Genomic DNA, 23,582 nt, shown 5'->3' with positions numbered 1-23,582 from the left:
GAGCCATATCCTTTCTCTGGATGAAGGTATCCTGGTCTCTTCTAGCAACTACCCTAGATATCAATGACCTACATCTACCATGACCATGAATCAGGTTGGCCCAGAAAAAGGGCATTCCCTATCTGAACTAGCCAGTCCCAGTAGCCCAGGACCTCAAGACCCCTCCTTGTGAGGTAGAAGAGAGGTTTATAATTCAACATGAATCACAGGAGAATATTTCACCAGCCTGATGGGTCAGAACAGTTCATTTCTAAGGCATATGTCAGAATATGAATGTTCTCAGGATTAAATTGGTTCATAAAAAGTTCAGTTAGCCCTGGCCAGGTGGCTCGGTTGGTTGGAACGGCATCCTCTACACCAGTGTTTCCCAAACTTCTCTCATGATGAGAATCACCTGGTGGAGTTGTTAAACTACAGATTCCTGAATCCCAACTAAGAAGTGCTAAACTAAGAATTTTTGGGAACTTTTTTTTTTTTACCTATATGTTCCCAAAAATTCTAGTTTAGCACTTCTTAGTTGGGATTGGGAAACACTGCTCTACACCAAAAGGGTGCAGGCCCAATCCCTGATCGGGGCACGTGCAGGCAACCTCTCAATGTTTCTCTCTCACATTGATGTTTCTCTATCTCTCGCCCTCCCTCCCTCCCTTCCCCTCTTTCTAGAAATAAAACAAAACAAAACAACAACAACAAAAAAACCCACACACATACATATCCTCATGTGAGAATTTTTATTAAAGTTCGTTTACCTCAGCTATATGGTATTTTCTACCAAAGCAGCTTCATATTTCTCAATAAATCTTTATTTTGACAATGCTGAGTAGTCCCCCTTCCAAGTCAGTTCCTTCAGGAAGAAGGATTTATTCTGAAAGCTGGCTCTGTAATCACTCTGGGACAATATGGGTCTGTTAGAGCCACATGGACATCCTACGTGTGATTCAAGAGGTAGGCACGATTCCAGCGAAGAAAAGGCTCTTCTCTTGACATAGGTGAGTGAAGTTAAGAGAAAGAAAACACAAGAGGAGGAAGCCAGGAGAGCAACATGGAGTCCCTAGACCTGGCTCTCTTGAAAATCCAGTTTTCCAAAGCCGGCACCGTGGCTGAGAACTGCTCATTGCCACCACAACAGAGCTCAGCCTGGCACTCCCAATGCCAGTTCGAGCACTTTCTAGGAGGCCAGCCCCAGAACCAGTTCCACTCAGAGCCTCCAACATTCCTTTAGAGTGACGAGCTGGACAAAAAGACCCAGTGTCTCACTGTGCAGACCAACTGCTACCGGGACTCTGCCAACAAGGAGGTACACAGGCACACACATGCACACATGGACACGCCAGCACACTCATGTTCCCAGTCCTCTCACAAGGGGAGGTGCAAATGAGAAAGAGGGCGGGGCTGCACGCCAGCTGCTCTCTGTACCCTGCTGCTACTTACGTTCCTGTATGCTGCTCTCCTGGGCCATGTTTTCTTTGCTCTTGTAAAATGGGAACTTTCGAGAGAGGCGGAAACTCTTTTTACGTTTCGTTTTGATCGACTGTGAAAGAACATGAAGATGGAGGGGAAGGACAGAAGAAGAAAAAAACAAAACAATGGATTTTAAAGCATGCAAGAAAAACTAAAATGGAGACAATGGTGAGCTAAATAAAAGACCATTTTTCACAAATGGAGTCTATGAGATTAAATGAAAGTTGATGTAAGAGGAAAATTATGTTTACAGGAAAATGTAGGGGTGTTAGACGTTTCTACCTAATCCAGACTCGCAGCACTCACTGGTACTTCTTAAAGCACAAAGGTCACTGTAGCCACCTGGACACGTGCCCTAAGATGCCACTGATAACTTCCCTCTACCACTACCATCGAAACTTCTTTGGCCTGTGAAGCTCAGAGAAGAACAGGAGTGAATGGAAAGAGCCTCATTTGGTCTGAAGGGCAGTCAGAGCTGCGAAGCTGCCTCCCTGGCTAGATGACGAGGCCAGATTCTGGTCAGGGTCCCCACAGCTCCAACAGTGTCTGCAGCCAGGGAGGCACCCACAGTGGTTTCACGTGCCCCGAGCCTGTCAGCCTTGCAGACTCTCCGACTCCAACACGTCAAGAGCCAGTTCCCCACACGCAGGCCGGGGAGTTTGAGGGCCCTCTCTCTGTTCTCAGAAAAGCAATCAGTATGCTGATAGGACAGAGTCATTCCCAGACAAAAAAAAAAGGATTCTTTTGTTGTCCCCAGTTCTCTTATCCACCACACAGCCCCCAAGCTTTTTACTCTTCTTCACATATTGGCTGACTCCCTTGGGGATCCCCACTTACCCTGTTAGACTCAATCATGCCCGTCCTGGCATGGAACTTCACGGTTTTCAATCGAGCTCTTTCTTTCTTTTCCACTCTGTTTTGGAGACAAAAACAAATCCTATTACTGCCAGTGCATAGTTTCAGCAGTGGATTGCAACGGACACAGCAGCCATTTTTTGGCTCATTGAGTCAGAACCATGTTCTGAGCACCAACTCTCTACCAAAAAGGAATAATAAAGTGAACCCCCTGCAAACAACTTACAGTACAATCAGCAAAAAAGAAATCAGTACCAAGGAGAGGATGAGGAAGGCCCCTCTCGTTATCATGACAACTCACCTCTTCTTACTGGGGATCACACCGATTTGCTCGCTTTCTCCATGTGGGGTCACCAGTCTTGCCTGCCACCACTCATCATCAGAGGCATTAATAACGTGCAGAATGTCACCATAGGAGAAGCTGAGCCCCTGGCTTGGCAGGCAGCTGTCCCGTGTCCGGTCATAATCAAACAGGGCCCTGAAACGCAGTGGAAGATGAAGTGATCATTGTAACCCTTAATGCCAGGTGGCCGGCACTCTGAAAGGATGGCATTGGAAGGTCAATACACAGAGTCAGCGCAGATCCAGCAGCCCAGAAAAAAATTCTTTTGTTAGCCCGAAATTAATATGTTCCAGGTTCTCAAACATTTTATTCCCCATCAATAAACAATCTTTCTGCCTGCCATCTCTTCCCAGCTTCCGGACACAATAAGACACTCAATAAACCTTTCCCTCACCCACATCCTAGGGAAACAAATTAGCTCTACCAATGGGCTTTCTCAATTTACAAATGTATCCTCAAAAAGCAGTTAAAGAAAGGACATAAAAAATGTTAACTACAACCCCAAGCAATGAATAGCACAGAATGGTGTTCAATGCTATAGAAACACAAGAGAAAAGGGCCCTGTGTCCTGGGACAGCCAAGGAAAAAGTTAAGGCTGATGCTGACCCATATGATGATAAAGTTAAAAAGGACTCCAAGAAGGCTTCTTGAAGGCTAACTAATGTGGGACAGAAGTCAGGTCCTGTGACAAGCCATGCAGAGCGAAGAGATAAAGGGGACAGTGGGAGAAGGTGGGGAGGGAGCTGTTATACTATGCAGGCCTGAGAAAAAGGAGGTGCAGCTAGGGAGTCATACAAAATAAGGTTGGAAATAAAGGTCGAAGGCACATTTTAGAAGGCCTCTGAAGATTTGAGAGTAGAGAAGTGATACTTTAAGACAGACTTATGAACATAAAGCTGACTTCATATGTAATGGGATAACAGGGTGGGGGTAGATTTGAAGGCAAATTTAGACTGAAGCTACAAGCTCAATCCTGGAGGATACACAACTGACTTGGGCTCTGGTGAAGCTTGTCCTTTACACCAGAGCTCCTGCCCAGGGAACAATTCACCTGCATGAAAGTGTCTCCTTTTAGCCTCCACTGCAACTCTCCTCATATGGAGTTCCCACAAATGGGTGGGTTTAGTGAGAAGTTTGTATTTTTCTACTTGCAACCTAGGTTCTGGATGTCTTCTTCATTTTCCCATTAACACCTCTGCACATACAGCCTGGTGGATTTCCCAGAACTAGTCCAAGACTTAGACAACTACCTGCAATAAGGTGTGCTAGGGCTCAGATGGAAGCTGCCAAGGAAAACACACTATTTCCTCATCTGCAGGCCTAAATGGAATACAGAATATAGTAAAAAATAAAAATAAAAAAAATACTGTATTACTGAAATACCCATTGACTTTTGAAACTTCTTGAAACAGAATCCTTAAGAAACCAGTGCCCGGCCTAGCTGGTGTGATGCAGTTGGGTGAGCATCATTCATGCATCAAGAGGTCACTGGCTTGATTCCTGGTCAGGGCACATAGTCGAGCTTCAGGCTCAATCCCCATTAGGGGTGTGCCAGAGGCAGAGATTGATGATGTTTCTCTCTCATTGATGTTTCTATCTCTCTCTCCCTCTTCCTTCCTCTCTCTCTAAAATCAATAAAAAAAAAAACATTTTAGAAAAAGAAATCAGTGTCAGATTATTTAAAAATGGTAATACCCAAACTCTGAAGAAAAGCCTTTTATCTCCCTTGTCAAGTTACACATTCAGACTAGTAAGAAGAGAGGCCAAGGCCAGCAGGTGAAGGAGGTGCTTGCTGTCTCAGATTCTGAGTTCTGTTGTGACACAATCAAATCTGAATGTGTTTGTGCTGCACTTGAGATTGCATTTCCTGAAGCAAGGAAGGCTTTCTGAAAGTTGTTCCTACAAAGATGAGCACAGTGAAGACGTTATTCTAAGTGACAATGAGAAACACTTAATAGCATTATGAGCTTCGAAGGTCAAAACAAATGTAATAAAGAAAACAACAGAACTTGGATGAAGCACCAATTAGTTTGGGAAGGGACTAAAGCAAGATGTTAAAATGACAAAGAAAAATTGGGATGAGGTTGTAGAAGATTAGAAGGGAGTTTATTGGTTACAAACTGAAAGCACAAGAAAAGGGGTGAATAGGCAAGGAATTAATATTTTTATATATGCTATTATAATATTTGAGATTTTAAACTATTCATTAATTTCATTAAAAGTTAAATTAAAATAATAAGCTCATTATAGAATATTTAAAAAATACTTTTCCTTGTTTAAATATTTTTAAAGTATTTATTGAATTTATCTGGGTAATACTGGTTAATAAACTTACATAGGTTTCAGTTATACAATTCTATAATACATCATCTGTATATTGTATTATGTGTTTATCACCCCAAGTCAAGTCTCCTTTTACCACCATATATTCCCTTTATACCATCTTCTATCTTTCCTCACCCCTGTTTCCTTCTAGTAATCATCATAAAGGGTTGTCTGTGTCTATGAGTATTTCTTTTTGCTTCACCCTTTTCACCCAGCCCCTAACCACCTCCTCTCTGGCAGCTGTCAATCTATATCTAGAATCTGTTCATATTATATTTTGTTTTAGTTTGTCCATTAGATTCCGCATATAAGTGAAATCATGTGGTACTTGTCTTTCTCTTACTGGCTTGTTTCATTTAGCATAATACTCTCCAGGTCCATCCATGCTGTTGCAAAAGGTAAGGAAAAAATCAGGTCTAAGAAAAGAAAAATCACATTTAACATTACTTAAAAATAACCACTCTTTGGCAAATATGTTCTCCCATGCAGTGGGCTTTCTTGTTGCTTTTGCTGTGCAGAAGCTTTTAATTCTGATGTAGTCCCATTTGTTTATTTTCTCCTTAGTCTCCATTGCCCTAGGAGTTGTATCAGGTAAAGACATTGCTATGGCATATGTCTGATATTTTGCTGCCTATGGAGTCTTCTAAGATTTTTATGGTTTCCCGTCTTACGTTCAAGTCCCTTAGCCATTTTGAGTTTGTTTTTGTATATGGTGTAATTTAGTGATCTAGTTTCATTTTTTTGCATATATCTGACCAAACTTTTCAGCACCATTTATTAAATAGACTGTCTTGACTCATTGTATGGTCTTGCCTCCTTTGTCAAATACTGAGCATAATGGCTTGGGTTCTCTGTTCTGTTCTGTTCCATTGGTCTATATGTCTGTTCTTGTGCCAGTACCAGGCAGTTTTGAGAACCGTGGCTTGGTAATATAGCTTGATATCTGGCATTGTGATATCTCCAACTTTGTTCTTCTTTCTCAGAGAACTCATACAACTTAACAAAAGGAGATAAACAATCCAAATAAAAATGGGCAAAGGACCTAAATGGACACTTTTCAAAAGAGGACATACAGAAGGTCGAGAGACATATGAAAGCATGCTCAAAGTAACTAATCATTCAAGAGATGCAAATCAAAACAACAATGCGGTACCATCTCACACCTGTCAGAATGGTTATCATCAACAAATCAACAAAGGACAAGTGCTGGAGAGGATGCAGAGAAAAAGGAGCCCTTCTGTACTGCTGGTGGGAATGCAGACTGATGTAGCCACTGTGGAAAACAGTAAGGAGTTTCCTTAAAAAAAATTAAAAATGCAACTCCCATTTGACACAGTAATCCCACTTCTGGGACTATATCCCAGGAAACCAGAAACACCAATCAGAAAGGATATATGCACCCCTATGTTCATAGCAGCACAACTCACCATAGCTAAGATTGGGAAACAGCCTAAATGCCCATCAGCATATGAGTGGATTAAAAAACTGTGGTACATCTACACAATGGAAAACTACGCCACTATAAAAAAGAAGGAACTTTTAGCATTTGTAACAGCATGGATGGACCTGGAGAACATTATGCTAAGCAAAATAAGCCAGTCGGAGAAAGATAAATATCACATGATCTCACTCATATGTGGGATATAATGAACAACATAAACTAAGGAACAAAAACAGATCCAGAGACAAATGACAGGGGTATGTGTGTGTGTGTGGGGGTGCCAGAGATCAACCAAATGACTTGTATGCATGCATATTAGCATAAACAATGGACACAGACACTGGGGCAGTGGGGACTTGCCCTTAGGGGTGGGAGTGGCTGGGAGGGGTCAATGGGGCGGGGGGGGGGGGGGGGGGGGGGGGGGACGTATGTAATACTTTAAACTAGGGGTGTCGAACTCAATCAGAGAAGGGGCCAAAATCTAAAATCCAGCCTAAATCGCGGGCTGAATGGTTTACTGAACAGTCATAAACTGTCATTGTGATGGAAACACAGCGGAGTGCAGTGATGACAGCGCGGTGCGGGCCACATTGCAAGGCCTGGCGGGACGGATTTGGCCCGAGGGCCTTGTGTTTGACACATGTGCTTTAAACAATAAAAAAATAGGTAAGGGGTTAGAGAGCAATCAAAGGACTTATATGAAGCATATTAGCGTAACCAATGGACACAGACACTGGGGCAGCAGGGGCTTGCCCAGGGTGGGAATGACTTGGGGGAGGGGGAGTCAAGAGGGGGAATAGGAGACATATGTAAAGCTTTAGAGTTAGACAATAAAATTTTTTTTAAAGTTAAAAAAAATATAACCACTCTTCATATTGATGTGGTATTGTATAATATTATGTAATAAACACACAAACAAAAAATTACATATTTCACTAAGTTGGAAACATGGTGTGTATACATAATTTTGCAACATTAGTTGTCACTTGAAATTGTATCATTAATATTTCACATATAATTAAATATTTTTAAAAACTAATATTTTTAATATCAATACAATATTCAATTCTTAAGGACTTTCATTAATTAAATAAATATTTATGAACATCTAATATGACCAGGAACTCTCCTAGGCACTTAAATAAAGTGGGGAAATTGATATACCAAACACCTGGCTTGAGCCATTTACTTCAGATGAGAAATAAGTCTCAGTCTAAGTTCCCTAGCAAACAAGGCAAAAAAGGCTATATATATATATATATATATATATATATATATATATATATATATATATATATGTAAATTAGGCCGAGACTCTGTAATGGGTCACAACCAGACAGGAGGAGGTTGCGTGCACAGGTGAGGCCTAGAGTGGACACAAAGACAGGGGGTCTGCATGAGCTGGTGTGGTGGCTTGGGCAGCCTGGAGTGGTCACAGGCAGGGTGGCCAGGAGATGCTGCAAGCCAGGTGCAGATACGGTCCCCCACAGCACTGGTCCAGCCTGACTCCCACAGTGGCCGGTGCTGCGCAAGTCAAGCACAGGTCCGAGCCACTGGTGGGGTGCCTCCTAATGCAATTTCAATTTCTTAATAAAAAGTGGTACCCAAGCCCTAGCTGGTTTGGCTCAATGGATAGAGCCCTGGCCTGTGGACTGAAAGGTCCTAAGTTTGATTCCAGTCAAGGTCATATGCCTGGAGTTGTGGGCTCAATCCCCAGTAGGGGGCATGCAGGAGGCAGCTGATCAATGATTCTTTTATCATTGGTGTTCCTATCTTTCCCTCTCCTTTCCTCTCTGAGATAAATAAATAAATAAATAAATAAATTAATTAATTAATAAAATTTTTAAAAAGTGGTACCCAAATCTGTCTGGATTTTACCTAACGAATTTGTGAATAAGAAATACTGAACAAGGCTTATGTGCGAGATAACCAAGATAATGGCATAGGTAAATACCTATACTTGCTGCCTCTCACAACCACATCAAAACTACAACAAAAAGACAACACAAATATCATCCAGAACCACAGGAAAGGTAGTTGAGTGGAAGTTCTACAACTAGAAGAAAAGAGAAAAGTACATTGAGACTGGTAGGAGGTGCAGAGGTACGGAGGTATACGTGAAACAGACAACTGGGTGTACTGTTGTTTTTTTTCAATTAGGAGGGAGTTACAAGCTCCCAATTGTTCTGAACTCCAGTTTAATGTGAGATTCTGGAGACCTAGACTCATACGGGGAGAAACTGGACTGTCTGGCATCAGGACAGGAACACGAGGGCAGCTTTCATTCAGAGGTGCTCTCAGTAATCATTGTTCCTGCATGGGGCCACCAAACACAGACACCCAGGGACCTCTCTGGTGCAGAGCTGACTGGCAGCCATTGCTAATTGTTCCACCCTAGTGATTCCCTGATACCCCACCCAATTTACAACCCCAGCCAAGCTGTGCAGCAGCTTTTGCATATGAATGGCCTGTCCTTTTGCAGCCTAAAATCTAACAGACTGCAACTGATTCAGAGAGACCCAATGCTTCCAATAGAAGGCCCAAGGCTGGGCAGCAGCAGTCCGCCTTGCTTCACAGCTGGGCCTCATCTTGGCACTTCAAAACTCCAAACAAGGAGGAGGAATCTGCAGATCTTTGTAGCTCCTGCTGGGTGGCCTTAGACAGTAGCTGACTTTGCACCTCCTTGGAGATCCAAGAGCCAGTATACCCAGTGGTCACGGTGAAACCATACCAAATTACAACTCTTTACATCCATAAGTGACTCATTGAAGGGGCAGATTCAGTGAGCACCAAAGCCCCACTGAAGCAAGTCCTGCCCCATAAGGGTGTCTCCAGCACAGCAGTTCTTCCATTGTAGACACAGCTGGTCCATACAGTCAATTGGCCTGGAGGTCAATTCCTCCTAATGATACCAACAGCAATCAAGGCTTAACTACAACAAGACTGAGCACACAGCCCACAAAGGGGTGCACCTACAGTGTCCACCTCAGGTGATAGGGGAGGCTGAGCCACTGGGCCCTATTGGATGCCTAGCACACAGGGCCACTCTACCAACACAGGGAAGTAGCCAAAATGTGGAGACAAAGAAACAAGTCACGAATGAAAGAAATGGAGGAAAGCAAACTACTGGATATAGAGTTCAAAAAACAGTTATAAAGTTACTTAAGAATCTTCTAGAAACATGAGGAACTTAGTGAGACCTTCAAGGATCTTAGTGAGAATGCCAAAAAAAAAAAAAAAAAAAAAGAAAATGGACCAGTCAGAAATTAAGAATACACTGTTTGAAATAAATAATAATAAAAAGAAATTCAACAGTAGACCAGAGGATCCCAAGAATCAAGTCAAAGATTTCAAATACAAAGAAGCAAAAAACACCCAACCAGAAGAGCAAAAGGAAAAAAAAAAATCCAAAAATATGAAGATACTGTAAGGAGCCTCTGGGACTTCAAGCATACCAACATCCGAATTATGCGGGTGCCAGAAAAAAAAGAAAGATTAAGATATTGGAAACATATTTGAAGAAATAATGACAGAAAACTTCCCTTACCTGGTAAAAGAAATAGACTTACAAATCCAGGAAGCACAGAAAACCCCAAACAAGAGGAATCCAAAGAGGACCACACCAAGACATATCATAACTAAAATGTCAAGAGCAAAAGACAAAGAGAGAATCTTAAAAGCAGCGAGAGAAAACAGTTACCTACAAGGGAGTACCCATACAACTGTCAGCTGATTTCTAACAGAAACTATCTAGGCCAGAAGGGAGTGACAAGAAATATTCAAAGTGATGAGTAGCAAGAACCTACAACCAAGATTACCCAGCAAAGCTATCATTTAGAATTGAAGGTCAGATAAAGAGCTTCACAGACAAGAAAAAGCTAAAGGAATTCACCACCACCAAATATGAAATACTGAAGGGCATTCTTTAAGAAGAGGAAGAAGAAGAAAGAGGTAAAGATAAAAATTATGAACAACAAAGTGACAACAAATACATATCTGTCAACAAGTGAATCTAAAAATCAAGTGAAGCCGAAACCGGTTTGGCTCAATGGATAGAGCGTCGGCTTGGGGACTGAAGGGTCCCGGGTTCGATTCTGGTCAAGGGCATGTACCTTGGTTGCGGGCATATCCCCAGTAGGGGGTGTGCAAGAGGCAGCTGATCGATGACTCTTTCTCATCGATGTTTCTAACTCTCTCTCTCCCTTCCTCTCTGTACAAAATCAATAAAATATATTAAAAATAAATAAATAAATAAATAAAATAAAAATCAAGTGAATAAAAAAATCTGATGAACAGAATAAATTGGTGAATATAATAGAATCAGGGGCATACAAATGGAGTGGACTGACAATCCTCGGGGGGAAGGGGTGTGGCCAGTGCAGGAAGAGATTGGACAAACTTCTTACACCTAAGGATGAGGTCAAGGGGAGGGGGTAAGGGCATGGGGTGGGTTGAGGGGAGCTATGGGCAGGGAGAAGAGGAATACCTAAAATAATCTACATTAATAGAAGAGTAAGATGCAAATTCACCGTATCTTTGTGAAGCCCACCAGCCAATCAGGAGCCTGCATATGCAAATTAACCCATCATCTTTGTTGGGTTCATTTGCATGCTCACTCTGATTGGCTGGTGGGTGTCACAAAGGTACAGTGAATTTGTATCTTACTCTTTTATTAGTGTAGATTATTACAGGTGTTCCTCTTTTCCCTCCCCCATAGCTTCCCTCCACCCCATCCTATCCCCTTACCCCTCCCCCTGACCTCATCCTTAGGTGTAAGAAGTTTGTCCAATCTCTTCCCGCACTGGCCACACCCCTTCCCCCCGAGGACTCTCAGTCCACTCTCTTTCTATGCCCTGATTCTGTTATATTCCAAGCAAATTAACCCACCCCCATGCTCCAGGCAGCGTGGGAAGGCAAAAAGGCGGCTCTTGGCTGGAGTGAAGGCGGTGCGGCAGCCAAGGGAAGGAAGGCCCATTCTTGCACGAATCTTCGTGCATCGGGCCTCTAGTCTGAACAACAAAGATATATTTTTTAAAAAAAGAATGCTAGGTGGTGAGACTCCAATGTCTCGCGTGTAACTACTGCAGTGATAACACATTTTTTAAAAAGCACTTCTTCGTATCTTTGGGGGGGGAAGAAATACTGAACAATAGAATTGACAATGCTTTTTAAAAAGTTTATCTTTATTGATTTCAGAGAGGAATGGAGAGTGAAAAAGAGAAACATCAATGTTGAGAAAGAATTACTGATTGGCTGCCTCCTGCACGTCCCCCTCTGAGGCTCAAGCCTGCAAACCAGGCATGTGCCCTTGACCAGAATCGAACCTGGGACCCTTCAGTTCTAAGGCCAATGCTCTATCCGCTTAGCCGAACCAGCCAGGGTAACAATGGTTTTTATACTGTGATTTTGTCAAAGACATAGCAGCATAATATTTAAAATTAAAATTCTGAATTATAAAATCATTCTCAGTTGAGAATGTGAAAATGAACAACAAGATGTTCCTTTTCTGTCAATCAGAATTGCAAATGGAAAAAGAGTTTTGTAGAACACTGGAGCCTCAGAGGTCATCTTTGTCCCACTTCCTATCTATTAAAGGAAATCCTTTAAACTTCTCTAAGTTTCTTTCCAGTTCTAGTATTTAATGTCTCTGAGTCTTTACTATCTCTTTTCAATCAGGCTAAACATTCCCAATTCCCTCACTGGTCCTTCCTTTGTCATGATTTTGATTTGTTTTCAAATCAGTGATGTGGATTCTCTCTAAACCTATTTTGTCTCTTTTCCTGCTGAAATTTTGTTTGATAGCTGGAAAACTTCCTCACAGATGATGAAAATCAGGTCCAGAGAATTCTTGGGGAGTTGGGTGGTAGATGATTTTCAGTCCTGGATCCTTAAATCTCAGAAAAATGTCTTGAGGGATCAGTCACAATTACACACACACACACACACACACACACACACACACTCTAAATAAATAAATAAATAAATAAATAAATAAATAAATAAATAAATAAAGCTAATGCTCCACTTGGCTATGTCTAGAAAATACCTTTCTTCCATTATTTAAATGAGTTCACTCTGGTGGGGGTGGGAGGGCACTGTGTTCCATCCAGATGGGAGATCCAGAGACAAAATGATGCTGGCCTGCGGAGTATGCTATCTGGCAGAGCATATTGTAGCGAGAGGCACAAAGCAGGACAAACCAAGGCCTAAAATTCCTTAGGAACACAGATACTATAGGAGGTGCTGACTTTTGAACTGAGGCTCAATGTAGGTTCAGGGTTTTAAAAGATAGAGATAGGGAGAGGCCCTTCCCACTACAGTGAACAGAGTGAACAAAGGCAAGCAGCCAGCATTCGTGGCATGCTTACAGGGCCAGCACTGCCTGCACTTGGCTGCACTGAAGGGCACTCAGGAGAGTGGCGAGCTGGACCTGGCTAGCCTCAGTCCCTGAGAAGTCTGGAATTCATTTAGTAGGCCTTGTGTGACTGGTTTCATTGCCTCGGCTTTTTTTTTTTTTTTTTTTTTAATCATTACCAGCTGTTAAGGTAAGTTAGTATTTTTCTGATCTAGCCACTATGTTTGAGAAGTGACAGGAATACCCAGGATCTGACTCTCCCTGGCTTCACAGAGGTTCATGGCCATAACCAAGGAGGAGCATATTCAGGATTAGATAATCATCTTTCATGTAACCGCTCACTGTGCCCTTAGGCTATAGATGGTAATATTTCCATAAGCTTTGTTCTCTCCTGACACAGTGCTCTCTCAGACCTGGCCAGTCCTTCATGAAATTCTTGGAGCATGTGGCACGTCAAAACAAAGACAAAGTGTGCACTCTGGAGCTGAAAAACAGCAGCACTAAAAGCAGATGTGCGCTTCCCAGGGTCTGCAGGTTGGCGATCCCAAGCTACTAGGTGTACCGATTAATAATGTGGATTTTTTCAATAGATGGAGTTACACATATAGGATTTTATATGTTTGCTATTTTGTTATATTGACAGCTAGCTTCAAAACTTCATATGTCAAATTTTCTGAAGGTGTTAACATCATAGATATTTTTACACTTAAAAATGTCAAATTTCATGCCTAAAAAAAGAGCATTTGCAGGAAGTCTTAATTCATTACCTTATTTTGAAGAAAAGTGGTGCTGAATAATTTGGGAAGCTTATGGTGAACATGTTCCATCTCAAGATACTTGTGAATGCTGGTTTAAATGCTTTAAAAGTGATGATTTCAATGTGAAAGACAAAGAACGTCCTGGTCATCCGAAAAAGTTTGAAGACCAACAATTACAAGCATTATTGGATGGAGATGCGTGCCAAACTCAAAAACAACTTGTAGAAAGATTAAACATTGCTCAGCAAACAATTTCCAATCATTTACAAGCAATGGGAAAGATTTTAAAGGAAGGAAAATGGGTGCCACATCAACTGAATGAAAGACAAATGGAAAACTGAAAAGTCAACAGTAAAATGTTGCTTCAACAGTACGAAAGGAAGTCTTTTTTGCATTGAACTGTGACTGGCAATTATAATGAATTTATTCTGCGAATCCCAAATGCACAAAATGATGTGTTGATCCAGGTCAACCATCAACATCGAATGCAAGGCCAAATCACTCTGGAAAGAAGACAATGCTCTGCGTTTGGTGGGATCAGAAAGGTGTGGTGTATTATGAGCTTCTAAAACCAGGTGAAACCATTAATACTGATCACTACTGACAACAAATAATCAATTTGAACCACCCGTTGATCTTTAAACAACCAGAATGTTCCAGAAGACACGGCAAAGTAATTTTGCTTCATGATAACACACCATCACACATTACAAAACCAGTTAAATACATGTTAAAAGATCTTGCCTGGGAAGTATTAATCCACCCACTGTATTCACCAGACCTTGCTCCTTCTGATTACTACTTGTTCCGATCTATGGAACATGCACTTTCTGAGCACTTCAAAATGTACAAAGAGAGGAAGGAAGATGGCTGCTCATGGGAAGGACTTCAAGATAGTGCATGAGTGAGAGAATGAAATAAGAGTGTGTGGTCACACGGGGAGTATATATTTGTGGGTTGAGGGACAGCTATACTCCAAGGGACTATTGGGGACTGCCAGACCAGGCTCCCCTGACCGGGCAGCTTCCACTGCTGCTAAAATCTCTCCCGGAGCAACTGGCTCTGACTCAGAGACCACGCCATCTTGAAGGGGAGATTGGCTGTTATCAGATTCCTAAAAATCCCAGGAATCTACAAGAAAAACACCCAGGGGACACTTGCGAACCCAGGAACACCAGACCTCAAGCAGTGCAAATATGCGGACTTGGATGAACTCTGCACCATCTCATGGATAGAACAGATTTTGCTAGGAAAAGGTGAGGTCTGTGATCCATGCAGGAGAAAGAAACACACACAACAGGAGCTAGAGGTTCCAGGAAGTCTGTGCCCCACAAAATTCGCGGCCATTGGGGCTAGGGTGATCTGCAAATGTGGAAGGGGACCCGCATGGCTGCTAACAGAAGGGAACTCTAAAATGTGTGCTGGCTGCTTAGAGCCAGGAGAAAAAAGACTGCACAGACTTGCGTGCAGCACCAGAGGGAAAAAGTTGTGAATTTGCACACTTACTCTGGTTCTTTACACCATTGCTTTTGATTACTAAGCCCAGTACATAGGATCAACCAATTGGGGACACTCTCAGACACTGCAGGGGAAAGTTGTTTTTGTGGAACTTGGAGATCAGAGCAGGGAGTAATGATCAGAGAATCAATTCAGGGCCAGTCCATACTCCCAAACCAGTATTAAGTGAAACAGGGAAAACAAAATCTAAATGCTGGCCAGAGAGGACTTACACCCAGGAGGTCAATCCAGAAACACTGCCACATAGGGGTTGAATCACAAATTGACTCTTGTGTAAATACAAAGGATTCTAAGAAACAAAGAAATACTTCCTGCTGGAAAATCAGGACTGTGGTTTACAACACTGAGGAGCAGAGGAACACAGGGAACTGAAATACTGTCCTGATTACTGGACAGGAAACACGCGTACCAAACAGAACAGTAGAGGAAGTGAATGACCTTCACTACTGCACATTTTTATTTTTTCATCTTTTACTTAAGAAACTGAATTTTTTTTTTAATGAAAAAACCAAGATGGCAAGCATAGGTGAACACCAAAACTGCTGCCTTGCACAACAATTTCAAAACTACAGATAAAAAACAGAATGGACATCATCTAGGACCACAGGAAAGCTGGCTGAGTAGAAATTCTACAACTAGAAGGAAAGAAAGGGGCACATGGAGAATCAGGGGAGCTTCAAAATGCTGAGGTATGAAGAACACACACACGGAGAGGATGGGTGGCTGAGAGCCTAGTTGGCTTTCTCTAGCAGGAGGGAGACGGAAGCTCCCGACTGCACTGAACCCCAGTTCCGACTGTACTGAACCCCAGTTCTGGGCAAGACCCTGGGGACCCAGACTCATATGGGGGGAGTCTGGACTGTCGGGAAAAGAGAGAAGCACACAGAAACTCAGGGGAGCTGTGAAAGGCAAAAGTTTGGAGGCACGCGCACACAAGTGCGCACAGAAAGGACTAGAGCAATTACCGAGGGACACTGAGACCTAGGGGCCTCATAGGGCAGAGCTGATGGGAAGCCAAAGCTGTCTGCTCAGCCCTGAGTCTCCACTCCATACGAGCTGAGCACAGAGGCTTTTGCAAGTGTTCTTTCATAAGGCTGTCTCCAGCCCAGATGTTCTCCCAGCATAGACACAGCTGATCCTCACAGCCAATTGGCCTGGAGGTCAATTCCTCACATTGAAACCAACAACAATCAAGAAAAAAGAGATAGAGGAAGACATAAACAAATGGAAGAACATACAATGTTGATGGATTGGTAGAATCAACATCATTAAAATGTCCATACTAACTATAGCAATCTATAGATTCAATGTAATACCTATTAAAGTACCAATGGCATATTTCAAATACCTAGAGCAAACACTCCAAAAACTCATCTGGAATGAAAAAAGACCCAAAATAGCCACATCTATCCTAAGAATGAAGGAAAAAAGTAGGATAAATCACAATACCAGACATCAAACTATATTACCAAACCACGGTTCTCAAAACTGCCTGATAAGGCTAAAAGAACAGACATATAGACCAATGGAACAGGATAAAGGACCCAGAAATGGACTCAAACCATTATACTCAATTAATATTTGACAAAGGAGACAAGAGCATACAATGGAGTCAAAACAGTCTCTTTAATAAATGGTGCTGGGAAATTTGGTCAGACACATGCAAAAAAAAAAAAAAAAAAAAAACAAGAAGAAGAGGAGGAGGAGAAGGAGAAGGAAGAGCAGGAGGAGGAGGAGGAGGAGAAAAGGAACTAGATCACCAACTTACACCATACACAAAAACAAACTCAAATGGCTAAAGGACTTGAATGTAAGACGGGAAACCATAAAAATCCTACAAGACTCCATAGGCAGCAAAATTGCAGACATATTTTATAGCAATATCTTTACAGACACAGATCCTAGGGCAAGAGAGACTAAGGAGAAAACCAAATGGGACTACATCAAAATAAAAAGCTTCTGCACAGCAAAAGAAACCATCAACAAAACAACAAGAAAGCCCAGGGCATGGGAGAACATATTTGTCAATGTTATCTCTGATAAGGGTATAATCTCCAACATTTACAGAGAACTCATACAACTTAACAAAAGGAAGATAAACGATTCAAGAAAAAAATGGGCAAAGTAGATGATCTAAATAGACACTTTTTGAAAGAGGACATTCAGAAAGCCAAGAGACATATGAAAACACTAGAGGCCCGGTGCATGAATTTCATGTATGGAGGGGTGTCCCCTCAGCCTAGCCTGTATCCCCTCTAATCCGGGACCCCTCAGAGGATGTCTGACTGCTGGCACCTAAACAGGCTGTTGGACATCCCTCTCACAACCCAGTACCGCTGGCTCCTAACCGCTCACCTACCTGCCTGCCTGATTGCCCCTAACTGCCCCCCCTGCCAGCTGGTCACCCCTAACTGCCTCTGCCTGCCAGCCTGATCGGCCCTCACAGCCCCCCCACCCCACCCCCTGCTAGACTGGTCTCCCTCAACTGCCCCCCTGCCGGCTAGGTTGCCCCAAACTGCCTCCACCCCACCAGCCTGGTTGCCCCTAACTAACCCCCCTCACCGGCCTGGTTGCCCCTTACCGCCCCTCTCCCCTGCATGCCTGGTCTCCCCTAACTGCCTCCCCGGCTGACCTGGTTGCCCCTTACTGCTTTCCTTGGCAGCCTGGTCGCCTCCAACTGCCTCCCTCTGCCGGCCTGGTTGCCCCTAACTGCCCCCCACACACTGGCCTGGTTGCACCTTAATGCCCTCTCTGCCAGCCTGGTCACCCCCAACTGCTCAGCCCATCTGGCCTGGTCACCTTCAACTGCCCCTGCCCCCCGCTGGCCTGGTTGCCCCTCACACACACACACCCTTGCCGGCCTGGTCACCCCCAACTCCACCCCTGCTGGCCTGGATGCCCCACACAGCCTTTGTTCAGGGGTTTGGTCGTCCTTCACTAACCTCCCTGCCAGCCTGGTCTCCCCACACAGCCTGCTATTCAGTCACTTGGTTGTCCCTCACTAACACCTCTGCCAGCCTTGTCACCCCATGCAGCCTGCTGTTTGGTTGTTACTGTTGCTGTGATGGCATCCCAGACAATTGGCACATTCCTCTATTATTAGTATAGATGCTCAAAGTCACTAATCACTGAGAATTGCAAATCAAAACAGTAATGAGGTACCATCTCACACCTGTCAGAATGGCTATCATCAACAAATCAACAAACGACAAGTACACAAGTACTGGAAAGGATGCAGAGAAAAAGGAACCCTCCTTCTCTGTTGGTGGGAATGCAGACAGGTGCAGCTACCGTGGAGAACAGTATGGAGTTTCCTCAAAAAACTAAAAATGGAACTTCAATTTGACCCAGTAATCCCACTTCTAGGAATATATCCCAAGAAACTAGAAATACCAATCAGAAAGGATATATGCACCCCTGTGTTCATAGCAGCACAAGTCCACAGCTAAGATTTGGAAACAGCCTAGGTGCCTGTCAGCAGATGAGTGGATTAGAAAACTATGGTACATCTACAGAATGGAATACTATGCTGCTATAAAAAAGAAGAAATTCTTACCATTTGCAACAGCATGGATAGAACTGGAGAGCATTATGCTAAGTGAAATAAGCCAGTCAGTGAAAGAAAAATACCACATGATCTCACTCATTTATGGATAATAAAGAACATTATAATCTGATTAACAAAAAGATAGATACAGAGGCAGAGAAGCATTGAACAGACTGTCAAATTACAGCAGGAAGGCTGGGGGGTGTGAGGTAAGAGATCAACTGAAGGACTTTTATGCATGCATATAAGCATAACCAATGGACGCAAGACACTGGGGAGAAAAGGGGTGTGAAGGCATGTGCCTAGGGGTAGGGGAGGCCGGAGGAAGGTCAATGGGGGCGGGGGAGGTGAGAAAGGAGACATATGTACTACTATTTGTAATACTTTAAATAATAATAAAAAAAGAAAATTTCTATTTGGACGGTATCCACAAATTACCTGAAAGATGGGGAAATGTGTAGCTAGCGATGGACATTACTTTGAATAAAGCACTTTTGATGTTTATATTGAAATTATCCTGTTTTCTTTGATTACAAAATCCACATTATTAACTGGTACACCTAGTAAGCTTCAGCATGGCAGCTGTAATATATTGCCATCTGTCATCCCAAGGAGAAAGCACTGCCAAAGGTCTTGCAAGACATGTTGAAGTGGTGACCTTCAAACAATATCCACTAAGAACTGTGTGCCTGCTCACAGGGCTGATGCACGTGCTCTGGGGCCCATGGCCTAATCTTTTTAACTGGGACCCCCACTGCCCGATGGGAAAGCAAGAATATATTCAGCTCAAAGTAAACAGATAACCAGGCCACAGTCTCTACACTTCCGATCCTAAATTGTGAGAGGTGGATATGCAAGATGCAGAGAAATCACAAGTTTCAAGCACAGCCTAGTATCTTAAGTGAACAGGAATGCCAGGAAAATGGGAATTCTCAAGAGAACTGGCCAGGCAGGTTTCTCAAAACAAAGTAAACAAGAGCCCTTCAGCCTCAAAGGCTAGGTGGCTACTTCAAAAGCACTACAATGCACAGCTCTCTGCCTGTGGCTCTAGTCATTTGCCTGGCCTGGGGGGCTCTGCCTGTCCCCTCATGACCTTGGCAACTCCTCTGAGGCCCAAGCCAAGTCCCACCTTTCTCTGTGACTTTGCCCACTACAGATTTCCTTCTTCCAAATTCGTAATATATATTTAGCAGCGACCTTTCTATTTTCCATTTATTGCTATTTAACTCTTGCAGTTTTTTAATCTTTTATATTTTATCACCAAAGGCCACATGTACTGCTCCCAAATGGCAGATGAGACCAGACTGAAGCAGGGGGCACAGAACCACCTCCCAGTGTTCTCCCACTGTATTTCCCTCTCATATCAGTTGGGGTCTAAGGCAATGCTTTCTTCCTTTGGTTAGTATCATGGGCTGAGTGTGTACCCCCCAAATTCAAATGCTGAAGTCCCCAATCCCTAATGTGATGGTATTAGGAGGTGGGGCCTTTGGGAGGTGATTAGGTTTAGAGGAGGATATGAGGGAGGGACTCTCATCATGATATTAGTGTCTTTATGAGAAAAGACAATTTTTCTCTCTTCCCCGTCCACCTCCCTCCATTTCCCCCCCGTCTTCACACACACCCAGGAAAGGTCACATGAAGACACAGCAAGAAAATGGCCATCTACAAACCTTACACTAAATCTGCCAGCATCGCCAAAACCGGTTTGGCTCAGTGGATAGAGCATTGGCCTGTGGACTGAAAGGGCATGTACCTGGGTTGCGGGCACATCCCCAGTAGGAGGTGCAAAAGAGGCAGTTGATCGATGATTCTCTCATCGATGTTTCTAACTCTCTATCCCTCTCATTACCTCTCTGTAAAAAATCAATAAATAAAATGTATTTTAAATCTGCCAGCACCTACATCTTGGACTTCCCAGCCTCCAGAGCTGTGAGAAACAAATGCCTGTTGTCTAAGCCACCCAAGCTGTGGTATTTTGTTAAAGTGGCCTGAGCTACTTGAGACGAAGTACCAGATAATAGGCACATATTATTTGAAAACTGAGCAGCCCCTTGCTTGCCTGCTCAATATAAAATATGCAGAGCTATAAAGTAGCAATAACTCATCAACCCCTGACCTCAGTGTTAAGAGTTAAAATTTCCAGCAGCTTCTGAACAACAACCAAAAAGGCCAAACTTGACTACTCAAGTAGACACAAGATGGGTCATCATAAGAGGTGCAAATGCAGCTGACAGCACAACACTTCTCCTGCGCGCCCTGAGGAAGGGTCTATGGACAGCATAGAAGGATTCCTCCTTAGTCTTTCTCAAAGTATCAGACCTCTGAGGGCAATTCTGAAGTTACAGGGACATTCAGCTAAGAGGATTCAGAACAGAGGTCCAGCCAGGACTGGCATTTAGGGTATACGACTTAGCAACAGGCAGTTGCAGAATCGCTGATAGTGGAAACTTTGCCCTGCCCGCTGGCAGCTGATGTTGTCTGAATCACTCTACATACTAGTAAACAGCCATTTTTGCCTCTTCAATGTGTTTAGATGATGGGTTGCCTCCTCCTAAAAAGAACTCAAAAGAAGAGTTTAAATTATTATCTTTGACATTTAATACATTTCAAAGTCATGTACATCTTAAATTGTTATGGCTTTTGCAAATGCATATCACCATCACCCCAAAAATCCTATCCGACAGTGAAGCCTGCCAATATTACCTTGTTATCATCTTAATCCACTATGGAAACTCATTAATGAGTAACACCAAGTCAGTCTCCCCCAAGCACCACCCTGGGCTAAAGCACAGGTTAGTTGCACAAGTCATGTCTGCTTGTTGACAAGAAGCAGCATTCTCCAGCTGCCTTTGATGATCGAGCCAAAATATTTCTGACATTATTTCTTGACTCGAGACTACAGATGCCCCAACATGATTTCCTTCCCAGGGTGGAAAGAAGACTGGGATGGCAGATGGCCAGCTGGGATTCCCAAAATGCCTGATGATGTCCTGTGGCTGCAAAAAATGCAGGCATGCTAGCCAGAACAGACTTTCAAAAGCTATTTCTACAAATGAACTACCAAGCTTCTTGGCAACCTTTGGAGTACAAGGTCTTTCATTCATTCCTTCTATAGATAAATTTAAAAATATGAGTATAAAACTTGAAAGTCCCTGAGCTGACACCTAGCCGCCCCACTGCTGAGCAAGAGGCTCAAGAGAGACATATTCCTGCCGAAACCGGTTTGGCTCAGTGGAAAGGTCCCAGGTTCGATTCTGGTCAAGGGCACGTACCTTGGCTGCAGGCACATCCCCAGTAGGGGGTGTGCAAGAGGCAGCTTATCAATGACTCTCTCTCATCGATGTTTTTAACTCTCTATCCCTTTCTCCTCCTCTCTGTAAAAAACCAATAAAATATATATATTTTTTTTTTAAAAAAAGAGGCATATTCCTGTGGGCTTTTACAGTATAGAAGTAAATTCACCAAAGGTCCTACACTGCCCAGAAAGAGGGGCTCTGCTCATCTGCCTGTACCATTTAATAGATGGTCCTAGTATGGTGAAGGGTAGGGAAGGCCTTTCCATTAAGTCACTAGTGGCTTTAAAACCAAGTTTTGTTTTGCAAACACCATTATATCTCCTTTCCTTCTTCCTTCTCCCTGCTCCCCCAATCCTGTCTTCCCTGTGGTTCATACAGCTACAGCTCCCTAGGCTCTCACCTGTCTCAGTGCAGGGTGTTACTTGCATCAAAACAGATTTGCAACCCCATACACACCAGAGGAAGACAGAAACTCAGGGGAAGGGAAGGAAGGAGAAACATATCACAAGGGTTTGGAACAACAGCGAGAAGAATGAGGTGAGACCTCACCTGCAAAGGGCTCCTTCGCTTTAACCACCTGCGACTCAGTGCCTTCCATGTAGACAGCAAGTTGCCGGAGGGCACAAACCACAGCTGCTGCCTCCTTGAATCTACCCCCCCCCCCCCGCCCCCAACCAGGCCCATATTCTTAGCCCTGTGCTTTCCATGCAGTAGGAGCTAAAGAAAGTGTAATAGTTTGAGTGAAACAAATGTCTCTTGTGGTACACAAGTGATCATTCCTGAGTGTCCTGATTGCTTGTTAAAACGATATATTTCCTCAAACTGGTGAATTCAACTGACAAAAGAGGAGCCTGTGAATCTGGACTTTCACTAGCATGACAGCTGACTCCCATCAGCAAGTTTGGGAAATGCTGGGAGAACGACCCTCTGTAGTCTGAACAACAGGGGGGTGGGGGGTTCCGGTTTGGGGACTTCTTGGCTGTCTAACTTGGAGCATCATTGATTGGCTGCCTCTGCACGCTTCCCACTGGGGACTGACCCTGACACCTGGGCATGTGCCCTGACCAGGAATCAAACCATGACCTCCTGGTTCCTAGGTAGACCACTGAGTCATGCTGGCTGGGCTTAGCTAACTGGAATCTCAGTTTCTCATCTGCAAAATTATCATAATGATGTTTATTTTGTAACATCATTAAAAGGATTTTAAAAGCAATTTCAAGAGAAAAAAAATAAAATAAAAGCAATTTCAAGAGAATAACAAAGGTCCTAATGTGTAGTGGGGTTTTTTCTAAAGGTCCGTTCCCCTTTATCCGGAAAACACTAGGAAACTACTGAAAGCTTCCAAGCAGATCACATCCAGATTGTTGCTTTACCTTCAAGTCCCTCTGAGACACCCAGGCAAATGGCTGCCCAGCCTATTCCAGAACACCTCCAGTGACAAAAGATCAGACTTACTATCTTTGGAAGCAGGCCATTCATTTGCAGACAACTTTAATCATTAGCAATGTCTTCCTCTTGTTGAGCTGACATCTGCCTTGGATGATAGAACGAATCTAATCCCTTTTCCACATGGTAGGGTGATACAATTAACTTAGATAACGGAAATGAGGAGCATTAGATGTGTGTTTGGGTGGGGGGTCCATTTTGAACACCCTGCACTGGGAGGGCCAGTTCAGGCCCATG

The 23,582-nt window shown here is 43.3% G+C and overlaps 1 protein-coding gene across 6 annotated transcripts in view; it reads right to left on the bottom strand.

Moving 5' to 3' along the window:
• DLG3 (discs large MAGUK scaffold protein 3) overlaps positions 1 to 23,582 on the bottom strand; it is a 75,681-nt gene that overhangs the window by 9,506 nt on the left and 42,593 nt on the right. For 4 of the 6 annotated variants that reach the window (XM_036411419.2, XM_036411418.2, XM_036411423.2 and 1 more), the window contains 3 exons: positions 2,618 to 2,794; positions 2,299 to 2,374; positions 1,432 to 1,531 (listed from right to left, as the gene is read on the bottom strand). In XM_036411419.2, coding sequence (XP_036267312.1) covers positions 1,432 to 1,531; positions 2,299 to 2,374; positions 2,618 to 2,794 — 353 coding nt within the window. The remainder of the gene's footprint in view (positions 1 to 1,431; positions 1,532 to 2,298; positions 2,375 to 2,617; positions 2,795 to 23,582) is intronic. The other 2 variants (XM_036411421.2, XM_036411420.2) reach the window with 1 other exon arrangement.

Source organism: Pipistrellus kuhlii, unplaced genomic scaffold (genome assembly GCF_014108245.1).
Source record: "Pipistrellus kuhlii isolate mPipKuh1 unplaced genomic scaffold, mPipKuh1.p scaffold_m20_p_40, whole genome shotgun sequence".
In the NCBI taxonomy this organism is placed as follows: Eukaryota; Metazoa; Chordata; class Mammalia; order Chiroptera; family Vespertilionidae; genus Pipistrellus; species Pipistrellus kuhlii.
Note: the sequence above shows the minus strand (reverse complement) of the source record. Positions and strands in the feature narration are given on the sequence as shown.